The 22169-nt window shown below is 36.3% G+C and overlaps 2 protein-coding genes across 6 annotated transcripts in view; both read right to left on the bottom strand.

The window, feature by feature from the left end:
- Positions 1 to 548: 548 nt before the first annotated feature.
- The window catches only part of pals1b (protein associated with LIN7 1, MAGUK p55 family member b), a 37391-nt gene continuing 15770 nt past the window's right edge, over positions 549 to 22169 (bottom strand). For 3 of the 5 annotated variants that reach the window (XM_079887837.1, XM_079887840.1, XM_079887839.1), the window contains 6 exons: positions 21359 to 21427; positions 21118 to 21189; positions 19559 to 19726; positions 17837 to 18039; positions 3617 to 3739; positions 1140 to 1807 (listed from right to left, as the gene is read on the bottom strand). In XM_079887837.1, the coding sequence (XP_079743963.1) occupies positions 1631 to 1807; positions 3617 to 3739; positions 17837 to 18039; positions 19559 to 19726; positions 21118 to 21189; positions 21359 to 21427 (812 nt within the window). In that variant the 3' untranslated portion in view covers positions 1140 to 1630. Of the gene's footprint in view, positions 1808 to 3616; positions 3740 to 17836; positions 18040 to 19558; positions 19727 to 21117; positions 21190 to 21358; positions 21428 to 22169 lie in introns of all 5 variants that reach the window. The other 2 variants (XM_079887836.1, XM_079887838.1) reach the window with 2 other exon arrangements.
- On the bottom strand, positions 6306 to 16815 carry LOC307168170 (uncharacterized protein). Its single transcript, XM_079887835.1, has 4 exons — positions 16572 to 16815; positions 12710 to 13303; positions 11172 to 11636; positions 6306 to 8708 (listed from the first exon to the last, which is right to left on the bottom strand). Exons 1-4 carry the CDS (start codon positions 16724 to 16726, stop codon positions 6413 to 6415), a joined length of 3510 nt encoding a protein of 1169 aa, XP_079743961.1. The 5' UTR covers positions 16727 to 16815; the 3' UTR covers positions 6306 to 6412.

Raw genomic sequence — 22169 nt, 5'->3', positions numbered from 1 at the left:
ATTACATTTTGCATCATCTTTTCATTATATTTGACCATTAATTTGTCAATTAATTCTCTTGTGCTTCGTTCCAAAACTAAGACTGTTTAGTTGTGCCATCTTACAATCAATATATAGTAAATGTAAGGTGTCACCGATGTAAAACTTGAAGTAGCGATGATCTTAATCTATGGAGAGTCTTAAATTTAACTGCATGATTTCTGAATGTCACTGTTGAGGTGTTGAGATTTCATAGCCTTTCAAGCCTCTGCAATATTTCACATTATTAGGCCACTTTTATTAGTTGGACCCGCTTTTGCCTTCCGCACTGCCTTAATTCTTCATGTCAGAGATTCAACAAAGTGCTGGAAACATTCCTCAGAGCTTTTGCTCCATATTGTCTCGATCACATCACAGTTTCTGCAGATTTGTCGGATCTGAACATCCGTGATGTGAATCTCTCGTTCCTCCACATCTCAAAGCTGATCTGGACTGAGATCTAGAGCCGCTTGAGTTTAGAGAACACACCTTTAAACTGAGTTGCAAATGCATGTTGACAAAAAAAAGAAAAAAGGCCAAACTTTTTTTTACTACAAGGGTGAAAATTCAAAACTTGATTCATTGTTGTAATCAACAATACCATTACACTACATTACATTTTTTATTTTACTTTAAAAAACAAAACAATTTTAACTAGTTTTGGCTTGGGTTCTGTCAAATTATACATTCAACGACGTCATTAATACGTCACTTTACTGATATAAGAACATGGAAACAGACTTAAAGGGATAGTTCACCCAAAAATGAAAATTCTGTCATCATTTACTCTCCCTCGTGTTGTTTCAAACCGGTGTGAGTTTCTTTCTTCTGCTGAACACAAACAATTATTTTGAAGAACGTCAATAACTAAACAGATGATGGACCCCATGGACACTCATAGTATTTTTCCCCTACTATGAAGTCAATGGGGTCCATCAACTGGTTACTGATATTCTTCAAAATAATTGTTTTGTGTTCAGCAGAAGAAAGAAGAAACTCATGCAGGTTTGGAACGACTTGAATGTGAGTAAATGATGACAGAATTTTAATTTAACACTCTATGAAACTACTCACAAATATGGACTAAGAAATACTTTCATGTGCATCTACGTTTAAAAAATAATTTCTAGAATTTCTATGATTTTTATTAAAGTTATGGAAATGTTACAGGTCAAATACTACAGACACAAAATATGGTAATAAAACAACATTGCGGAAATAAAGAAAACGTCTGGAAAAGTCCCTATTGCAGCATCTCGGTCGTGTTCGAAATGGAAAACTAATATACAGTGCACGATTTCTAGTATACTATATGTATGCCATGTTGACCCATGACCTCAGTATGGTTTAATCAGAGAATGACAATCTCACAAATTAGGTTAATTCGATTTTAATTCCAATTTTGTGTAATGTGCGAAAAAATATTTAATGTAGATTTTGCATGCATACGCGCGTGCACAAAAAAGATTGCATACGGTGCATAAGCATACCGCAAAAAAAAGTAGTGGGCCATTTTGAATATTGGCTACCCATTGGCTCCAAACAACCATTTGAACATTTCTGGCCTTGAATACTGAAAATGCATCATATCTCCCGATAAAAGCGTGTTGTTTTAGCTGAGCCAGGCGGAAGGGACCCAGTGCGGCTCGAGGTCCAGTTTCTCCGTGATTCGCAGAAGCTCAGAGACGGTGTTCTCCGGCTCCGCGTTCATGATGACGGAGTCAAACAGGTGACCGTAGTGGTGCTCCATCTCACGGGCTTTCTCCACAGTCTCCCTCGCATCCTCGGGCTGCGTCAGGACACATGACGGGGAATAAAGTAAAACACTTGATCAGTATCGTTTACCCAACATCGAACAAAGAGAAAGTGTTTTCCCATTATACACACACATACATGCAAACCGCTCTTCTAGCAGTCAAAGGTTTGGACACACTAATAACTAACTATGAAATAGGCTACATTTGTTACAGTATTAATCTTTGTTATCATTAGCTAATGCAAATACAACTGTTCATTGTTAGTTCATGTCAGCTCAGGTCCATTAAATAATATGAACAATTACAACATTTGGTTTGAATAATATACAGGTGAAACTCGAAAAATTTGAATATTGTGCAAAAGTTAAAGTATAATTCAACTTAAAAGGTGAAACTAATACATTATATAGACTCATTACTTGCAAAGTGAGATATTTCATGCCTTTATTTGTTATAATTTTAATGATTATGGCTCACAGCTTATGAAAATTTTCAAAATGTCTGAGATTTTGAATTTAGGGTTTTCATAAGTTGTAAGCAATAATCATCAAAATTATAACAAATAAATGCTTGAAATATCTCACTTTGCATGTAATGAGTCTATATATTAGTTTCACCTTTTAAGTTGAATTACTGAAATACAATTACTTTTGCATGATATTCTCATTTTATATGCTTTAGAAGTCTTTCTCATTCTTAGTTTATGTTAAGTAATGTAGTAAACTAAATGAAACCTTATTGTTAAGTGTTACCAATTATTATTATTTTTCTCATGATCAGAAAAAAATAATGTTTTTTTTTTTACGATTTTTTTATGGTACAAAACTTGGTAAAGGTTTTGGCACTTGCTATGGGAAAAATAAATAAATAAATAAATAAATAAATAAATAAATCATGGACATGATTCAAAAAGGATAAATGGTCTTGAAAAAGAGTCACACTTGTACTGTTCGCGGTCAAAAATGAGTGCATTGAAAATTAATGGGAAACGAATTTCCTCTAGGGGAAGCGTTTGGTACTGCACCCAAACAAAATCTCACTGAAAGCTAATTTTTTGAGATATCAACCTCAAATTTGAAACACAACTTATTTAGATTTATGGCTTTGATTTTCTCACAGTTTTAGAGTAAAACATGTTTTGGAAAATATATATTTCGTTTTAAAGTATTTTTGTGCATTTTTCATAATAATAAACTTAAAAATCATCAACTTTTTTAAGTTCACTTTTTTTAAACCTTTTTTTTCCCCACTTAATCTGCCAAGTGTCGTCTTTAAAAGAGACCAAACTTGAAATTGAAATGCTTGAAATTTTTATTCCAGACAAAAATAAATTATTCCACATGCAATTTTTCTTTTTTTAGAAAAATATTTTTAAAAGTATGATTTGGATCAGATAGTGAAGAGTCCAGCATACATGTAAACCTGTTTAATTGTATTTAAAAAGCATCCCAGGATGCACCTTTTCTATTTGTGTAACATATTTTGGTCTTTTTTTTTTCTTTTTTTTACTTCACTTTTAGGTTATTAAAAATGTCCTACACTCTAAAAGGTTATTTATTGGCATTGATTGTTCCATGAAGAACCTTAAACATTCATTAAAACTTTCTATTCAAAAAAAGGTTCTTTAGCTTATTAAAATGTTCCTCATGCAAAAAAAAAAAAAAAAAAAAAAAAAAAAAAAAAACTTTTTAAGAACAGATCACTCGAAAGGTTATTTGAGAAACCAAAGATGGCATCACCGCGAAAACCCTTTTGGAACCTTTTGTTTAAGATTGGGTAGATGTGTGAAACGTTTGACTGCTAGCGTAAATGATCTGAAGGAGAATGTTTAACATGAAGACCGTGTGTTTCTTCACTCCTCGGGCCAGCAGGGAGGAGAATCGCTCCTGAGGAGGAAGAGGAGGAGAAGGCCTGATGAAGATGATGTACGGTTTAAGATCTGTGGAACATAGCGCTTGCAGGGACTATGAAATATAAAAACACAAACAAGTGAAATGTAAACCAGAGAATGAAACAAGCCAAATACAGATGTTATGAGCTGAATATGTTGTAACGTTCACTGTTCAATAGTTTTAGTTTGGATTTGTTGTCAATAACTTTAAATTGCCAATGAAACATCCATAAATATATAAAACAAAATGCACCATTAAAGTTTTTTTTTAAAGGGATATTTCACCCAAAAATTGTATTATATTTCAACATATAAACACTAATCAACGCACACATTAGTTATGACAAACAAAAGCTCAAGCATTCACTTGACATGCGAGAACCAATGAGGTTCATTCTCGTGTTACGCATTCTGTTTATGTTCGCTGATTAATGTTTAAATGTGAATAAAATCCTAAATTAATTCTGTTCATCATATAAAGCGATCGAGTCTCTTCAGAAAAATTTGGACTAAACAGCTCAATTCATATGGATTAGTTTTACAATCTCTTTATAAACTTTTTGAAGCGTCAAAGTGGTAGTTGCGTCGCTGTCAATGGAGGGACAGAAAACTCTCAGATTTCATCAAAAAGATCTTTTTGGGTGAACTAACCTTTTAAATCAGTCATAGTCAATACAGATTTATAAATCAAGGCTGTGAAAATACCTACCTGGCAGGTTTTCCTAAAGTATCCCCAAAACATAATTATTTAACTGATGATAACTAAATTTGACCAAACTGCAACTGTGTTTTTAGTTTTTTTTAGTTTGGAGATCAAAAAAGTTCAGCAACACCAATGACCATTAAAAATATACGAGCAATGTCATAATAATTTGCTTTACCTACTGCTAAGTCGGAATAAAAATGGGAAAAATACAAAACGAGCTGCTCATGATGAACCATGAATGGTGAAACAAACTGTACACATAATAAACTATGCTAGAATACTTCTTAAAGCCAAAGTGTGTACGTTTTGTGCCACTAACGTCAAATAGAACTGCAAAAATGTAGTTAACCAAAACTAAAACCACGTTAACGGAAATAAAATTAAATATAAAAATCCTTGAACCACATCTTATCTATATTTGCAAAGGCATTTATCACTTTCATTTAGTTAAACTAAAATAACTAAAACTGAAATTAAAAACAAAAATAGCAAAAAAAAATAATTAAAAAAAATAGAGAAAAGCATCAAAGACAACTAAATTACTAAAACTTTAACTAAAATTAAAAGAAAAAATGGAAAATATAAAAATAAATACGAACTTATAGTTGAGCACATTGAACTGTGATACGAGTAGAGGTCTACAACGGGTCCAAAAATGCAAAAGTTCACTTGATGTCACAGTGACTGCATTTCGACTCGAGTTAATATAAGAACGATTGCTCGTTCAGTGCCATGGCCGCTGACGTTAGCATTATTTATGTGCTATCATCTCTGTGCTCTCTGTGCCGAGTCTGACCACCAAAACTTTAAGATTAAACAAGACGGTTCATTCATATTATTATAAAAATGGGAGAAAGTGTAAAGCACAGCTTGGCAGAATAAGTCCCGCCTTTTAAGTAAAAGAGCCAATCATCACTTGGTAAAGTCATTGTGTCACTGCAGAAGCTCTGGTTGCCATAGAAACATGACACGCTTGAGACTGCACATTCAAGCTTTTTAGTGCTATTTGTGTGTGTTTTCCCAGCTCACACTTTTCTTATCCTATTTTTACAAGTTGCTAGTTACAAAAAACACACAAGCAGTGCTGACTGGCTCTGATCACGGCCGGGTGTTCTCCGAGTCCGATTGACTCGGGTATAACCAAGTGGCAACCTCCCTGTCTCTCTCTTGAAACCAACACGGAAGTGAATTAAACGGCAATTCATCGACTGGCCGCTTGAGGCTGGCTGCAGAAGTGAGTCAAATCTGCATCTCCCCCATGTTAAAATGCCCAACTTTACAGCAGAAAAAAACACGTTTACAGCCTGGAGCAAAAAGTGGCTTTGGTCTATATAGCTTATTTTTCCCTTCATGACAACTGTGAGGGGGGTGAATTTTTTTATAACTCATCCGTTTACATTATATTAAGTCTTAAAGTTCTGAATAATTAAGGGTGTGCACTTTTGAGTGACAGGTGGATTCCCGCTGCTGTGGTCCTTAGTTATCATTAGCCATTTGTCTGTTAGCCGTCACATTACCTCAGCTAATTGTCTGACTGTACAAATAAATAAATTCGGGAGTGACGCGCTGCCAAGATGGCGACGGCCGGCCAAGCCCACTTTAGGCTTCAAAAACGCAGAAACCTACGGGTGACGTCACGGACACTACGTCCATATTTTTTTACAGTCTATGGGTATAACACACAATGTTAAACAGACCCAGGACCCGAAGTAATAGATTGGGACCCGGCTGACCATTTAAAATATAGACCTGAACCCGTACGGGTCCTCGGGTGCTCCGTGTAGACCTCTTACGAGACACTTTGCCTTTAAATACTAGTAAACATTTCTTTTGAAAATGAATATTGGATTTTAGCAGCGCCCATGCATGCACTGTAAGCCATTTTAGTAAGAAAGCACCTGATAAAAATACAACAAGAAAAACAAGAGACTATACCGTTTAAGTTGTATTTAATACAGTCATACCAATACAAGTAACAAGTTCATACAAAATGAAAAAATGGTCATTAAAGGCCAAAAAACCACCAAACATGCAACATGTCTACGAATCTTCCACGTGTCCCTCTATGTGCCATTTCCTGAAGCAATTACGTGACGAAACGAAGCACAATGCCACCTTGCAGTGGGAGCAGTATATGGGAGTCTTGACTTTATTTCCTTGTAGTTTGCACATGACACACAATCTCCTCCCATGCGAAGCATCTGAACCGAAATACTCCGGATAGCATTGCTCCGTCTGTGCGGGCGAGGGTGGGGACGACGACTCTGTGCCGGATGGCGAGTACATGTTCGATTCGACAGGGCCGGAAGGCACATGTGCCGACTTTCTTATGGCGAACGGTGTGTTGGACTCTTTGGATGCAGATGTCCAGGGATCTTTGGCAGGATTTTTGACTCGGCCAAAACTTGCCAACTCCGACACAAGTTCTTCCCTGAACAATTTATGGGTGAGAGGGGTCTTTTTCTGAGCTTTCGCCAAATGTTGGTGGAGGATGAAACTGTTGACCACTGCGACGTCGAGAAAATGGAAGAAGAAGGCCTTGTACCAATTTGTGGACTTTTGGAGGACATTATAATACTCTATAAGGCAATCCGAGAGATCAACACCTCCCATATATTTGCTGTAGTCCTTCACAGCAGATGGAACAGGGATCGGACGTGTTTTCCACACACCATCGACACCCTTGGCGTTCCTGGTGACCGTGTCCTCCGTGAAAGCCTTGTGAATTGTTGAACACATGAGGACTTCTCTCATGTCCATCCATTTGACAAACAGAAGAGGACCTTGTCGACACCAGCGGATGGATCCTCTTTCAGATCTTTCGCTTAGGTCGTTGGTCTCCGGTAAACTGGAGGTTTGACGCAAAGTGCCACAAGCGAGAATACCGTTTTGCAACAAATCCAAGAAAAGAGTCGGGGTGGTGTAGAAATTGTCTGTGTATAACCTATAACCTTTGCCGAGGTCTTTGTGATCCAGGAGTCTCATTACCGAATCGTACCCGACGCCTTTACCCGATGACGTAGACGTCTTTCCTTCATACACGAAGAAATTCCAGGTGTACCCGCACGACAAATCGGCAAGAACCATGAGTCTGTAACCCCATTTAGTTGGTTTGTCATTCATACACCGCTTCTGTCCAATCCTAGCTTTGGTAGCGACAATTCTCTCATCCACCGAAATCTCTCTGTTGGGGTGAAAGTGTTTCTTGCACGCTGAAAGAACGTCTGTATACAGGGGCTTGATTTTGAGCAGTCTGTCATAACCTGGGGTGCCTTTCTTTTTGTTGTTCTTCTCATCTTCCTGAAGATCACAAAGGTGAAGATTCCAGGAGATGGCTTGAAATCTTGCTCGGGACATGATGGATTGTGGGTAGGGGAAATTGTACATTCGCTTTTGCGCCCAGTAGTCCGCAATAGACTTCACTTTCACTAGACCCATGTAGACTACTAACGCCACATACGAGTAAAACTCGGCTACGGTTAGAGGTACCCAGGTACTTCTTTCTAGCTTCTTTACAGCTTTTGCCCTCTTTTCGGCATTGCTATTGGTATTTCTGACGATTGTCTTGATGGTAGAGCTGGTGAAAAACAATTGGAACAACTGTAAGTGTGTGTACGTTGAGTCCGTCATGAGCTGCGGACCTGGAGGATGCTTAGGGGAGAAATTCGGTAGTACCGGTTCCTCATCCTCATCGTTGATGTCAAGCCACTTATCTGGCTTACTGTCATTTTCTACTTTCGCCCAGGGTGAATCCAAGTTAGATGATGACCTGCCTCTGGCTTGCCTCGGTGAAGTCGTCGCAGTGGGGGTTAATCTCTCTCCGGTAGAAGTTCGTTGAGGGATAACTTCAGAGGTAGATGCGGGTTCTGGATTGGGTTCGGAGTTGGTGGAGATTGCGGGCTCCAGACTTGATGTTAGGGGAGTCGAATCAGCAGCCGGTGTTAGATAAGCGGGTTCAGAGGTAGGTTCAGGTGTGAGGGTGGGTTTTAAAGCATGCTTACGGGGCCGGCCTCTCCGTCGCGGTAAGGTTGGTGCTGGAAAAGGGATGGGTGTGGCTTCAAGAGTGGAATTATTAAGGGTTGTGGAAGTGGTATCAGGGGCAGGTTTAATGGTGGCTTCAGGGGCAGGTTTAATGGTGGCTTCAGGGGCAGGTTTAATGGTGGCTTCAGGGGCAGGTTTAATGGTGGCTTCAGTGGTGGGTGTGGCTTCAGGAGATGATTCGGAAGGGGAAACAGTGAGTTTGCCTCGTGGTGAGGTAGGTGTAGGGGGATTGCATCTCCGTTGTGATTGAGCAGGTGAACTTTCCAGAAGGTTCCAATCTTCCCCAGAATCAACACTGTAACACAAAACAAATCCATGATTTGCATGAACTCACACACTACAACAACAACAGTAAACTAGTGTAATGTTTAACACGGTAAAGCTGGACATATGAAACAGGGCTCGACATTAACGCTTGTCTGCTTGTCCGGGACATGTGGATTTTTTGAAGGTGAAAGTGAAAGAGAATTTTACTTTCCCGACTGGAAAAGTGGCCTGATTAAAACTTCAGAGACAAAAAAAAAAAAAAAAAAAAACGGGGTCAGCATCGAAATGCGAGAATGATTCTGATTTTATTACATTCAGTGTAAACGGCGATTGATATTTCTGGTAGCAAGATTGCGCTTTTAAAGACTCGCTCCTGTCTCTTTGTGAGAGACTTTCGTGGAGAAATCTAGGGCTGTCACGACTCCCCGATTAAATTTGAGTGCTCGATTAAAAAAAAAATCCTTGATTGCAATTTCCCTGTGTTGAGTAACTGGCAAAATACAAGTGGCGGCTCATTCTACAACCGAGAATCCATGAACCGCATTATTAGACCATATTCTAAGGCTGGATGGATTAAAACCATTTAAAAACCATACTATAGCATAGTGCTATTGTGAATTGTGACTGCGATTCAATTAAATAAACAAATGGCCTGCCGGTTTAATATGCGCTTTTGCTATTTGCTATTTGCATGCATGCATCTCAGAGCGGCTCTGTTCACAGTAAATGCTGCTCCACAAAAACTGTTATCATTTACATGTGTGAAGCATCTCAAACTCCATCTATGCAAATGCTGCAAGTATAGGTTATTTATAACGTTCATCCGGGAATGCAATGTGCGCCATTTAATCAGATTTAAAGGGTAAATCATTTATAAACATATCTCAACACAGGAGAATACATCAATATGTTTCTAAATATGCGAACTGTTCATCGCAATTTCAAAATAAAAGTCCCTCGCTCTGAGTGTTTTGATGTCCACATATTAAATAGATCCAAATAAATCAAATATTAAAGATTAGGAACACATTTGGATTAAATGTTGTTAGGCCAGTATTAAACAAGGATTTTATCTGCTGTAAAGTGTAACAACACCAGGCCGTTGGTGCCCTATGCAGGCATTTGTTAGATACATAATGTACATAAGATGATTGTTTATATTATGTATTTTAACTGTGTTGTTCTGTTAAATCATATGGTTACTTGCTTTTGATACTTTATTTGAACCAAATATGATTGCCTCATTGTTATTATATATGTATTTTAAGTCATTTTAAAAGCCTTAGGTTTTTAGGTCTATTTTTATTACCACAAAAAAAAAAAAAAATCAGATTCCTTGATAAATCATCAAAATAATCAACCAATTACTCAAATAGCAAAATAATCGTTAGTGAAAGCCCTAGAGAAATCAAAACAAAGGAGTGAAACAGCATAAATAAACTCACAGAAGAAACACACTGATGTAAAGAATCAAAAAGTTGAGTTTTTTTATTTATTTATAAAACGTCATGTTAAAGGAGAACTCTGGTCAATTTTAACATTGAGCTCATTTTTTGTAAATTTGGAGTGCTGTCAGTACAGAGAACAACAACAAAAATCGGTGTTGCCTACACCGTGCTATCTTCTTTTTAAAATTTGCACCCTGTTGACTTCAATGGGGCAAGTTTTAAACCTGCTTTTAGCCTCTTAACATCCTTGATGTGTCATTACAAGTGCCCAGCCATGTGAGTGATTCCTTCAGAGTGAACACGGGTGAATCTGACTGCAGTAGATGTGAAAAATATTAATAAAAGTGATATTAATTCAGTCAGCGCACATACCTGTGTTTACTTCCAGTTTTCGGTCGAAGTCCACAGTAGTCGATTGTCGAGTTCACGCACGTGATCATAGGTAACTAAACCTATGCGCGTGAACTCGACAATCGACTACTTAAAAATCTGCAGATTTAAGTATGTAAAAGCTGATCGAACACTGATGAGAATATTGGTTCATTATAAATTATATTTAATCCAAAAATCCCCCCCACTTGACAAGCACTTAATGTCGAGCCCTGTGAAATAATAGTCCAATTTTTTTTTAAATGGAAGTTTATTGAAAAAAAAAAAAAAAAAAAAAAAGTTAAAATATATTTGCATGTTTGTTGATACATCAAGCTTTTATGGCTCAAAGGAGAGAATATTAAGCTCATACTTGAAGAAAAAAAAACCCACTTCATTCATTCATAGGCACAAACTGAGTCTTAGTAAGATGATATTTAAATGTTTAGTTTTATGATCAAAGCTCTGTGGTTTTAATGAGGGGGGCAAAACATGCAATGACAAAAAAACATATCTTGAAACCTTTTTAAATGCAAAAAGATGTTCTGTGTTAATGACCCCTCAGACATTCTGCTGAACCTCCAGAAGAATGCCATCCAGGTTTTGAAAGTCATGAGGATGAGTAAATCATAGTTACATAAAACTACAAAAAAATGCAAGACTTCCTTACTCACTCTTCCTCCCACAGTTCCTCTTCCCTTCCTGAATCACTGATCCCATCGCTGTCGTGAAAGACAACATCATGGTCATCATGGTCATCATGCTCGTGAAAGACAACATCATGGTCACTGCTGACGTCGCTGTCGACCCGAGGCCGGATGGGTGCAGGATTAGGGTTGGGATCACAGGTGGGTTCATGATTTGGGATGGGTATAGAGGTCAATGGTTCATCAATAGTTGTGGGAATGGGTTGAAAGCTGAGTGTAGTCATGATTTGAGAAGTGGTTGCATGATCAGAAGTGGCTATGGGTGCAAGTTCAGGGGTAGTTTTTGAGGTGTGTATTAAGGGTCTGCCTCTGTGTTGTGTCATGGCGGCTGAAGGGAATGTGGATGAGAGTCGCTGCATCTTTGCATTCGGTGACTCTGAAAACTCAAGGCTTTCTTCCTGTGGAACTGGCCATTCTTCAGGAGCATCCACACTGCAACACAAACCAAACACACTTCATATGCATGCTCACATCACAATCATAAGTTTGGAATTAGAAATTTTTTTTTATGTTTTTAAAAGAAGTCTCTTATACTCTCCAAGCCTGCATTTATTTGGTCAAAAATCTTGTGAAATATTATTAAAATTTGGTTTAAAATAATGTAAAATGTATTCCTGCAATGGGGAAACTGTGATCAATTTATTTTCAGGATTCCTCGATGTTAAAAATAACAGCATTTATTTGACATACAAATCTTCTGTAACATTATAATTGTCTTCATTGTCAAGTTAATGTATCCTTGCTGAATAGGGTTGGGAATTGAAAAATCGATTCCAAATCGAATACTTGAGGTCAGGAATCGGATACTTGTTATAAAATAAATATTTTGAAAGTATATATAAATATACTTATCGATTCCTTTGTGAGTGTTTCAATATGACTTTAACCATTCAAGCGTGAGTCGACTCTGCTGCAATAATGTGTATCAGTATATTGGATCCGTGCAGCTCTTAAAGTGACAGCGCTAATATTCCTGCCGCCGTCTCTATAATAACACTAATCAAACAACAAAAGACTGAGAAAATTCACTCATTCTTTACTAAATCACTTTTGTAACTATATTTGTAATGTATATTTTATTTATAAAGTGCAGTGTAATTTTACATTTGATTACAGTTTTTGCTGCAAATGCTAATTTTTTATTTGTTCTTTTTTAATTACTGAGTGTTTACTTGTTTTTAATAATGAGTGAAATTAGTTTTTCTATGGTATTTATTTTTAAACCACAGGTGTTTTTGGCCTGTTCATTTTGCAATAAATGTGAATGATATTTACGTTTTTCTGTTTACCTTATTGGAATCGAAATTAGGAATCGATGAGCAGAATTGAAATCTGAATCGTTAAAATTCAAACGATACCCAACCTTATTGCCGACTAAAAGTATTATTTCTTTCAAAAAAATTACTCAATGACAAAAATTAATTAATAACTGAAATGTGTCTGGGTCCCATTACACCTGTAAATCAAAAGAAAAAAAAAATCTCTATTTATTTATGTTTACTCACTTCTCTTCCCATAGTTCCTCTTCCTTCCCCGTCTTGATCTGGCTGGCGTCCCCGTCTAACAGCAGCCCCGTTGATGTGGGTGTACAGATGAGTGTGGCTATCGGTGCCGGGTTCGAAGCGGACGAGGAGTTCGGGCTGAGTTTAAAAGTGGATGAGGCATTCGGGATGAGTATGGGTGTAGAATTTGGGCTCAGTTTAATGGAGGATGTGGGACTGGAAAGGGTTATAGGAGTGAAATTAGAGCCAAGTGTAAACGTGGGTGTAGAATTAGAGCCGAATTTAATGCCGGATGCAGAATTAGGGATCAGTGTGGCAAAAGGTGGGGGTTTAGGGACTATTGTGGCAAACGAGGAGGGTTTAGGAAAGAGTTTGATTTTAGATTTGTCTTTAGGAGGTCTGCCTCTCCGTCGAGGTAAAGAGATAGCTGGGGTGGTTTTAGGTGTGCTGCCCATCCCTGGTGCCGTTGGGGAGGGACTCAAAGCAGTTTTAGGTGGTCGTCCTCTTCGTCGCGGTAAGGACGGCGAAGGCGAGGAGGATGCGTTCCTCTTTAGTTTTGAACGTATGAGAGGCTCCCATTCTTCTGAAGAATCAATACTGTAACATATAATGAATACAATTAATATGCATGCACTTAGTGATTACAAATTAATTATAATAGTTATATCACATTAAAGAGGTTCATTGTGCTTTATTGCGCTTTAGGTAACAGAAAACATAAAAACCAGGGGAACAAATCGGCTGAAAACGAAACAGAAGAAAAAAACTACAGCGCTAGCAAGACTTTTTTTTTGCTATTCTCAACACAGCGGTGTTTCGTTACTGAATGAATCAGTCCATTTGAACGAATCTGAATGAATGATTCAATGACTCACACAAGAAGCTTCGTTCCTGAAATGATCAGCAGTTTGAACGAATCGGTTGAATTAATGACTCAATTACTCGCTCATTAACAGTGACTTGCCGCCACCTACTGGTGGTTTTAGTTTCACATTTAAAGTATCTTTTCAATTTTAAAATATATATATATATATATATATATATATATATATATATATATATCATCAATATTTTATTTTTAAAACATCAAAACGTTTCAAAATTTGAAACAAAAAAAAAACGGCCTGTTATGGCCACTTTTAATGTTTCCTTTTTATTTAATTTAAAAAATAATTATGATAAATATTCATTTATTTGTAAGTTTTTACTTTTGTATTTTATGTATGGGCTTATTTCTATTAAATTATAATATCGTCACCCCCCTGTGGTGACGTGCTGGTGGCTGTAAAAATAAACGATTTCAAAGAGGAATTATGGACTGCTTGTTGATCCTAGCCGCCCGATGGTTGAAGTCAAAGCAATGCTTTAAATGATTTGCTTCTACACTGCCCTTATAAAAGGTCAAAATGCAGATAAAAAGGTAAAAATCTATTTAAACTTGTTTGACATTTTAATTTCTGTCACTGCTGCAAACTAACCAGTGCACAGAATATGAAGAACATCAAAAACTTTAGGAGTCAGCTGTCCATGGCAGACCTAAACCTGCCGAGGTACCAGCACAATAACACAACAAAATATGTGACCCTGGATCACAAAACCAGTCACATGTCGCACGGGTATATTTGTGGCAATAGCCAACAATACATTGTATGGGTCCAAATTATCGATTTTTCTTTTATGCCAAAAATCATTAGGATATTAAGTAAAGATCATGTTCCATGAAGATATTTTGTAAATTTCCTACCGTAAATATATAAAACATTTATTTCTGTGAGTGAATGCTGCACAATCATGAACATAAATGAACAACTTTAAAGGAGATTTTCTCAATGTTTCAATTTTTTTGCACCCTCAGATTCCAGAATTTCAATAGTTGTATCTCGGCCAAATATTATCCTATCCTAACAAACCACACATCACTGGAAAGCTTATTTATTCAGCTTTCAAATGATGTATAAATCTCAATTTCAAAGAATAGACCCATGTGACTGGTTTTATGGTCCAGGGTCACATATGTCAAATCACTGTTATCGACAAAATCCCAGAAAATATTGAGATATCATTTTCTGACAATATTGCACACCCCTAATCTCTGCACGGTTGCATTTGAACAGGCAAGATGCGCCAATCATTTTCCCAAACTTGTCTTAATTTTATATTTTACACTGAAATATTACAAAAGCAACATTTATTTAGTTAAATATTTTATATTTAATAGTAGCACTACTACTACTACTAATAATTATTATTATTATTACTTTATAGTCATATTGATAGATGAATGACAAAAGAATTGTCCAAATTATGCTGCCCTACAAACAAGCACAGCAAAACCATTTTAAATCACAATCACAATTTTTATCCGAAAAATTACAATTTTAGTTTTGCCCCCTAAATGTTGATTGGCATGGCAATATTATGAGTCTAGTACAAAAAAATAAAAACTCTTTTACAAGATATATGTTGTAAGATCAGGATCTTCGAATGATTAGCTTACAAAAAGGGTCAAAGATTGGCTGGTTAACAATGCTGTAACTAATGTCTGGCTGCAAAGAGCATCTTTTCCCATTGACTGCCATTCAAATCCAGAAGTGTATTTTTTGCAGAGATGCGCCTGTGCATGTGCATGCACAGCTCCCTATTTTTGTTGCATAGCAACAATGTTTTACCAGTGTCAGACCCATCTTAAAAGACTATAATTAATGGAGAAAATGACTGCTTGCTCCATGTAATATCTTGGGCACACATGATCATTGTGCTTTTCCCCAGTGATATGCATAATTTGTCATATCTGCATCTATAAGAATATATCTGAAAATCACATGGCAGCTGCAGTTTATATATCGACAAGAATTTGGGGTGGGACACATCGATGGGCAAATCCCTTATGTAGCTTTTATTTTATGTCAGCCATGAACAACTATTTTCAATAGTTAGAGGACTGGGCATTCTTACTGAAGAGAGAATTGTATTGAACAAAAATATGCATATGCCCCTGAATACAAGATTACTTTATTTAGATTCTGGCCATTTTCCCAGATGAGAAAAGACAGTTATAATGTAGCAATAAATTAATGTATAAGGTTCATTTCATATACCTCAGGCAAGTCATGTAGTGTTCACAACATGTTAGTTCACTAAAGAAATTAACTCCTGAGGGGAGCATTTCACAAAATATATGCGCTATATTAGCTTATCTGTTATATTTACTTAACCTGTTGGTAATGTCTTAATTATTAAATATATGTTTCAATGAATTTGTCATGAAAACAAGTTATGATAACAGTAACTGTGTAAGTCATTATATTATTTCAAAAATAAATTGGAGTAAAAATTGGAGTTCTAATTAAATTTAGGCTAATTAATACAAAACCTGGCTTGTGTGCAATTGAATGTTTTTTCATTTGAGTTTTGATTGTTATATCTAAAAATAAATAGCATATGATTTTAATAGTTTGGGCTCTGTTGTAGCCTTTAATATTACAGTAATGTGCAAGAAAGTGCTCCCAGTATATAGTTTACAGCATTAGCAGAGAGAGATTTTTTTTATCCTTAAGAAATTTTAAATAATAATTTAAAGAGAGAGACAATTCGTTCGATAAACTGTTTAATAAAAAAGAAAAAAATGTAACGTTGCTGTAACGTTACCGAACCGTTGTGTACCGTTACGCCTCTAATGTAGCGTATTAGTTAATTTCATGGGGTCTGTAACACTATTATTTACACTATGATTTTATATTTCGGTGTCTTTCAAGCACTGTATTTTTTTTCTTTCTAGCTTCAAAAATGCATTCTTTAGTAAGCAATAAAACACATTGTTTGCCCTAGAACAGGTAAAAACACTACACGTGACCGTATTACTTACTCTTCTTCCCGTGGTTCCTCCTCCGCCGCCGAATCGTCGAGCTCATCGCTGTCTGACAAAGGCTTGTATCCAACTTCAGTATCGCAATCTTCTATTACACACTCGATTTCATAAAACATTTGCCTTTTCGCTCCGACATCCTCCGGCGATGCCATTTCGAGCAGGAAAAAAAAGAGGCGGATTAATCTAGACACTGCCTCAGTGCCTCCGCGGACCGGGTTCCGTTGCTGCAGAACACGCGCGCAGACTCAGTGAGATTTCTGCATAGGCCCCGCCCCCCACCACTGCCTAGCGATCTGATTGGACCACAATCGTGAGTGACGTGCCTACGAAAGGCTGAGATCATCAGTTATGCGACGTGAAAAAAGCAGACCCTATTATTTTGAGAAAAAGAATTTTAAGAACCAACACCAAATCTTTATATTTTTCCATGTAAAGTATTTATTATTTTAGTGCAGTCTTGTTTAGTGTAATTATGCTGTTTTGACTCTTGCTTTCGACCTTTAGTTTGCCTTGACTTGGTAGCTGTGTCATAATATTCACAATAAACTATTTAAAAAAAACAAATGAATAAAATATTCAGATAAATAAATTGCTCTTTATTAGTATGCATTTTTGTAATGGTGCATACAAATTAAATTGATGAAATAAAAGTTATTTAATGATGTGTAGTTTTTTCACAGCTTTTATTTTTATATACATTAGGCTATATTTCCTATCTGGGTTCATATTTAGCTGGTTATGTAGTTTGTAAATTGCACAGTGTTATTGCATATTGTCAATTATTTATTATTACTTGCCTTACCTTTCTAGTTTGCATTGCAACAAATTATTCTTACTCAGTATTTTTGTCATGTTTTCCTGTACAAATATCTAAACATTCTTAAATCAAGATACATTTACTTGAGAAGCAAAATGACGTAAGATACTGAGTTTGAAAAAAATTGGTCAAAATGAAGTGAGTTAAAACACAAACAAATATCCGCCAATGAGGTTACGAAAAATAATCATGTTTTCCCTTTGAATTAAGATAATTTTTCTGACCCCATTGACAGATATTTGTTCTTGTTTTAAGCATAAACTCACTTCATTTTGATAATTTTCCCTCCCAGAAAGGATAACTAGATTGAAAAGTAGTGATAGAAAACTTTTTTTTTTTACAGTGTGCTTTAAAAAAAAATTCATATCACACACGTCATACGGCAAACCAATTCCCTGCTTCTCGTACTTGGTAAAAGAAGTCAGCCTTCGTCAGTCAGTCTTACCCTGGGCTGCAGACACAGAAGGCAGATTTTTCCAGAGTTGACAACCTGTCTGATTGAGTCCGTATGTGTGCCGTACAGGTTCTGTTCAAACTCGCCCGACTCGATGAATTTCCCAGCAGCCAGTTCAGATTCAAAGCTCTGTCGTGACACAAAGTTGTACTCTCTTCCGTTGAGCTCATGCGTACGGGGGTTTCGTGTGGTGTCTGTAACGTGTGCAAAATCACATATAAGATACACAACAGATATGCATGGCAAAATAGTAGGCAGTGCCTAAACAATGTCTGTTTGTAAGCATTAATTCATGGTTGTATATGCGACTATGTTTTTGTTCCAAAGCTTAGAAACACAGACAGGATTTTGCAGCATTATGTGCATGCTTGAGTTGCTTTCCAAAGTTTGTAATAATTAAGATTTTTATAATGTTTTTGAAAGAAGTGTCTTCTGCTATTTATTTAATCAAAAATACAGTTAAAACAATGAAATATTTTTACAATTTAAATTAAGTGTTTTCTATGTGAATGTATTGTTAAATGTAATTTATTCCTGTGATCAAAGCTGTATTTTCAGCATCATTACTCCAGTCTTCAGTGTCACATGATCCTTCAGAAATCACTCTAATATGATGATTTGCTGCTCAAGAAACATTTATTATTATTATTATTAAAAATGTTAAAACAGTTTTGCTGCTTCATATTTTTGTGGAAACTGTAATACATTTCTTCAGGATTCTTTAATGAATAGAGAGTTCAAAAGAACAGCATTTATTTGAAATATATGCAGTTTGTAATATTATTTACATTTAATCATTTAGCAGACGCCTTTATCCAAAGCAACTTACAAATGAGGAATACAGCAAGCGATTCATCATGAAGAGGCAAACAACTTAAGAAGTGCTCAAAATACAAATACTAAAATACAAATGTCTTTACTTTCACTTAATACATCCTAGCTTATTCTTTATCTTAATCTTATTACCTCAAAACTGGGAAAATTGTATCAACAAGTAGCAAAAACTGTTTTCAACGTTGATAATAATAAATGTTTCTTGAGCATCAAATCATATTAGAATGATTTGTGAAGGATCATGTGACACTGAAGACTGGAGTAATGATGCTGAAAATACAGCTTTGATCACAGGAATAAATTACACTATATATTCACATAGAAAAATTGTAATAATATTTAAAAATATCGCTGTATTTTACATCTAATAAATCCATCCTTGGTGAGCAGAAGAGACATCTTAGAAACTTTAAAAAATCTTAATTATGATTATTACAATTGTATGTAAACCTTCCAAATCAATCTCTTATGACATTTAATTTTTGCATAGATGCTGCTTATGTAGTTAGTGAGCCATTGTGGTTAAGTTTAATGTTAAATAACTTTATGCCAAAGTTCAAGTCAAGCCCCCTTCATTTATATAGCGCTTTTAACAATACAGATTGTTTCAAAGCAGCTTTACAGTGATAATAGGAGATTACAGTAACAGAGATTGTTTTGGCTTTACAGCAGCTCTAGAATAAAGTTATAATCCAGCTAAAGTTAGTTTTGACTGATTTACTTCCGTTGCGAAGATTAGGTTCCAAGTGTTGAAAATTTAGAAAAACTTTATCATGTCTGTGTAAACTTCACAAACGTGAATCTGTGAAAGCGCTGCACAGGCATGTCACGTGTTGCTGTAGAAAAAGTACTTAAAGTTGTAGAAAAGCACAGTCTTACGTGGAACAGCACCGGTGAAGCGGTCCGGCTGTAAGGACAACAGTCTCTGTCTCAGTTCATCGTGTCCGCTGTTCCGTGGACCAACCAGAGCGACGGGACGCTTGAGTTCGGGCGGCTGATGGTACAGTGACACCTCCTCATAGGTCAGGATATCCTCACTGTAATGCTCTGAACAATGACAAATGTTCCTTACTGGCCAGAGTTTGCAAAATATAGATGTGATTAGTCTAGACTAGGACTATTGAAATCAGCTCAGCGGTGGTATAATGCCCTTTTCACAAGATGTAAAATAAGTCTCTGATGTCCCCAGAGTGTGTGTGTGAAGTTTTAGCTCAAAATACCCCACAGATATTTTTATATAGCATGTTAAAGTTGTCCATTTTTGAGGGTGAGCAAAAACACACCGTTTTGTGTCTGTTCCTTTAAATGCAAATGAGCTGCTGCTCCCGGCACAGGGGGCGGAGCTTCAACAGCTGCACTCACACAGACATGCACTGAAAATTTCAAAAACTTTTAGCCTTTTATGTTCAAACCGAATTCAGACAAAGATGGAGAGACTCAAGAAGAAGTGACAACATGTAGAAGCAACAGGACATTTCTGAATGGTTAGTTGATGAATTTATGAAGCTTATGTGTAGTTATCTTCTAGTCATTGATTAGCATTTTTGATAATCTACAAATCGTGTTCAGGGGGCGGGGTTTATGTAAATTCTAGGGTTGGTGATGTCACTAACCCGGGAGGAATGTGGTGTAGTCTCTACCAGCCGTTTGTTGTAGTCCTTAAAAAGCGATTTCTTTAAAAGCAAATATCTCCCTTTGCTTTGAACTTTGAGCGTTGTAACTTTGCAGATGTTGTTTATGCTCAAACAGCAACATTACACACTAACTAAAGTTAGAAAAGTCAAATCATAATCAACCACCCCTTTAAGTTACAGGACTTCCCAAACAATGAAGGTCCACAACATGAGACAAAGGGTAAATGCTGATACCAAAAGGTAAAGGTAAATGTTCCTTCTCAGTGTGTCTTTTCTTTTGCTTTTTTTAATGCAAATTGCAACCAGGGCATGAGAACTGCTTTCATTGTTATTTCATTTTGCCCATCTTTAGTGAGGAGAGGCATGCAAGAAATCACAAAAGAAGAGAAGAAGAAACCTCCCTCCGTGAACAGCCGTCAATTAACCAACAACCTTCCTCAGTCTTTAACCGTTCACGCCTCGTTCCCATCAGACTCATCAAATGTACAGTTTCTGCCGAGTCTAACGGGTGGAAATCCCCTATACTTGCACCCAAGCTGTAAATAGGGACTTGATGGTGGGTCATCATTCATTTGCACAAGTAAGCAACCAAAAAAAGCACTGAAAAAGAATGGATTTACTTCAAAACAATTTTCACTTTGTAATTATTAGTGAAATTTACTAGCAATATCTAAGAAATGGCAAGAAACGCATTGAATTAAACGTGAAACTTTGAAGTAAAAATAATTTTTAACAGTGCAAGACCAGGAACAATCAAGGATAAATTCAGATTTCATGACTAAGAATTTAAAAGATAATACTCACCAATATTCTTATTAGGGTTATACAATAGTTTTTTCCGTTGCTTATTGCTTTTCTTAGCACACCAAAGTTTCCCTAAAGAAAGAATAACTATTATCATTGGCGAACTTTCCACATAAGGTTCAACAGCAACGTCGAAGAATTCCAAGGAGGATCTCAAACTCAAAGAAGCATGTACTGTATGTTTATGAGTATATATACGTTTTAGCAGGGATTTCTGGCAGGAAAACACTGTCCAGCTCACCTTTATACTCCTGATTCCTGTCCGTGATGGTTTTCTTCATGGCTTCTCGGTGCTGCTGGAAGCTCTTCCCTTGAGAGAACACACACTAGTCATTTGACTACAGTATATAGAAAATAACTCAAAACAATCATATGAACAAATAGGGTTTAAAACTAAAACTGGGCAATAGTTAACCATATCCAATAAATATCTCAAAATTCGTTCTGAAATTATTTAATATGATTTTAATTATGAATTAATTATTTAATATTTTAATGACTATTTTTACCAAGTAAATTCAAAATGTCATAACATAATGTAACATTTTGATACAGGAACAAATAGTACAAAGAGAATTCTGTGATTTCAATTTCAAGAGATCATTGAATCATTCAGTGTTATAAAATGATTAAAATTAGATCCATGTTTTCAGTGTTATACGGTAGGGGGTGCTATTGCTCATCTTCTGAAATAGCATTGAATCCGCAGATCAAAACAACACATGCGAAGAAGCAGAAACGAGCGATAGAAGCATTGCTTATGCATAAATGTAAAATAACACGTTTATCGATCGATCTATCAGATCTGAATCTGATCTGGATGTAATCTTTGACAAAAACGTGATTTTCTCAGCAGCTTTTTGTTTAAAATGTTGCTTTTAAAGTGTTTAAAGTGTTGATAAAAAAAAGAATGCATAAAGCTAGAATATGTTTTATTAAAGCAGAGGCTCTGTTCTTTCTTTTGAGATGTTGCATGTTCAGATATTCATTCAACAAAATATTCTGGGCGCCATGAAAGTTTTGTGAAAATGATAAAAAATGCTGGCGCTGAC

The sequence above is a fragment of the Squalius cephalus genome, assembly GCF_949319135.1.
Source record: "Squalius cephalus genome assembly, chromosome: 12".
Classification (NCBI taxonomy): Eukaryota; Metazoa; Chordata; class Actinopteri; order Cypriniformes; family Leuciscidae; genus Squalius; species Squalius cephalus.
The sequence above is the reverse complement of the archived record's forward strand: the minus strand, read 5'-3'. Positions and strand labels throughout refer to the sequence as shown.

Coding starts and splice junctions, on each gene's coding strand:
- LOC307168170 (XM_079887835.1), bottom strand. CDS start 16,726: ATGGCATCGCCGGAGGATGTCGGAGCGAAAAGGCAAATGTTTTATGAA. Junction 11,637..12,709: donor GAGGAACTATGGGAAGAGAA/GTGAGTAAACAT, acceptor TTTGTGTTGCAG/TGTGGATGCTCCTGAAGAAT. Junction 8,709..11,171: donor GAGGAACTGTGGGAGGAAGA/GTGAGTAAGGAA, acceptor TTTGTGTTACAG/TGTTGATTCTGGGGAAGATT.